The 699-nt window shown below is 36.3% G+C and overlaps 1 protein-coding gene across 1 annotated transcript in view; it reads left to right on the forward strand.

The window, feature by feature from the left end:
• PPP1R42 (protein phosphatase 1 regulatory subunit 42) overlaps window positions 1-555 on the forward strand; it is a 21,907-nt gene extending 21,352 nt beyond the window's left edge. The window contains exon 9 of the mRNA XM_005423063.2: window positions 311-555. Coding sequence (XP_005423120.1) covers window positions 311-340 — 30 coding nt within the window. The 3' untranslated portion in view covers window positions 341-555. The remainder of the gene's footprint in view (window positions 1-310) is intronic.
• Window positions 556-699: the final 144 nt, after the last annotated feature.

Raw genomic sequence — 699 nt, forward strand, 5'->3', positions numbered from 1 at the left:
GGAAAAAGTCATTTTTGTAATAAAGGGATGTACAATACCCCAAATAGGCAGATTCTGTCAATTCAGAATATTCTGGTTTCAGGTTTGACATTGGGAAGAAAAACAAAAGGGCTTTCACTGCAGCAGCCAATAATCTTACAATAGTTAAAGATCTCTTTTTCTAATCAGCAGCATTTGATAACATTGCTTATCATTTTTATAGAAATGTTGAGTGCTCCCAGGAAGTGTTAATGACAACGGGAGCAATAGGTGCTTTCATTGGATTGTGACATGAAGATCTCACCTGTCTCCTCTGATCTCTCTGATGTAGGTTGAGGAGGAATCTGAAGCAACAACATAATTGTTTGAATTTTAAAAGCCAGAAGTTACAGGATGTGAAGATTTGGCCATTATTGATTTTCTTTTTCCTTTTTCTCCCTCAAAGCTTACAAAGAAAGATACTGGTGTCCCTTTGGATATGTTGCCTGTGTCTTTTTAATCTCAAAACCAGACAAAATTAAGTATGTTGAACTTAATATTGCTTTCTAAGAACATTGGGAAAAATAAGGGGACTGCCTATTTATTTAGAAGCAATGCTTTGTCTCAAAAACATACAAAAACATCAGCACATGCTAGGTTAAACTGGTTGCCTAATTCTTAAGCTTCCTCAAGAGATGAACTGGTTTTAGCCAGTCTTACCTGGCAGATGCTTCTTTCCCT

Source organism: Geospiza fortis, unplaced genomic scaffold, assembly GCF_000277835.1.
Source record: "Geospiza fortis unplaced genomic scaffold, GeoFor_1.0 scaffold121, whole genome shotgun sequence".
Classification (NCBI taxonomy): Eukaryota; Metazoa; Chordata; class Aves; order Passeriformes; family Thraupidae; genus Geospiza; species Geospiza fortis.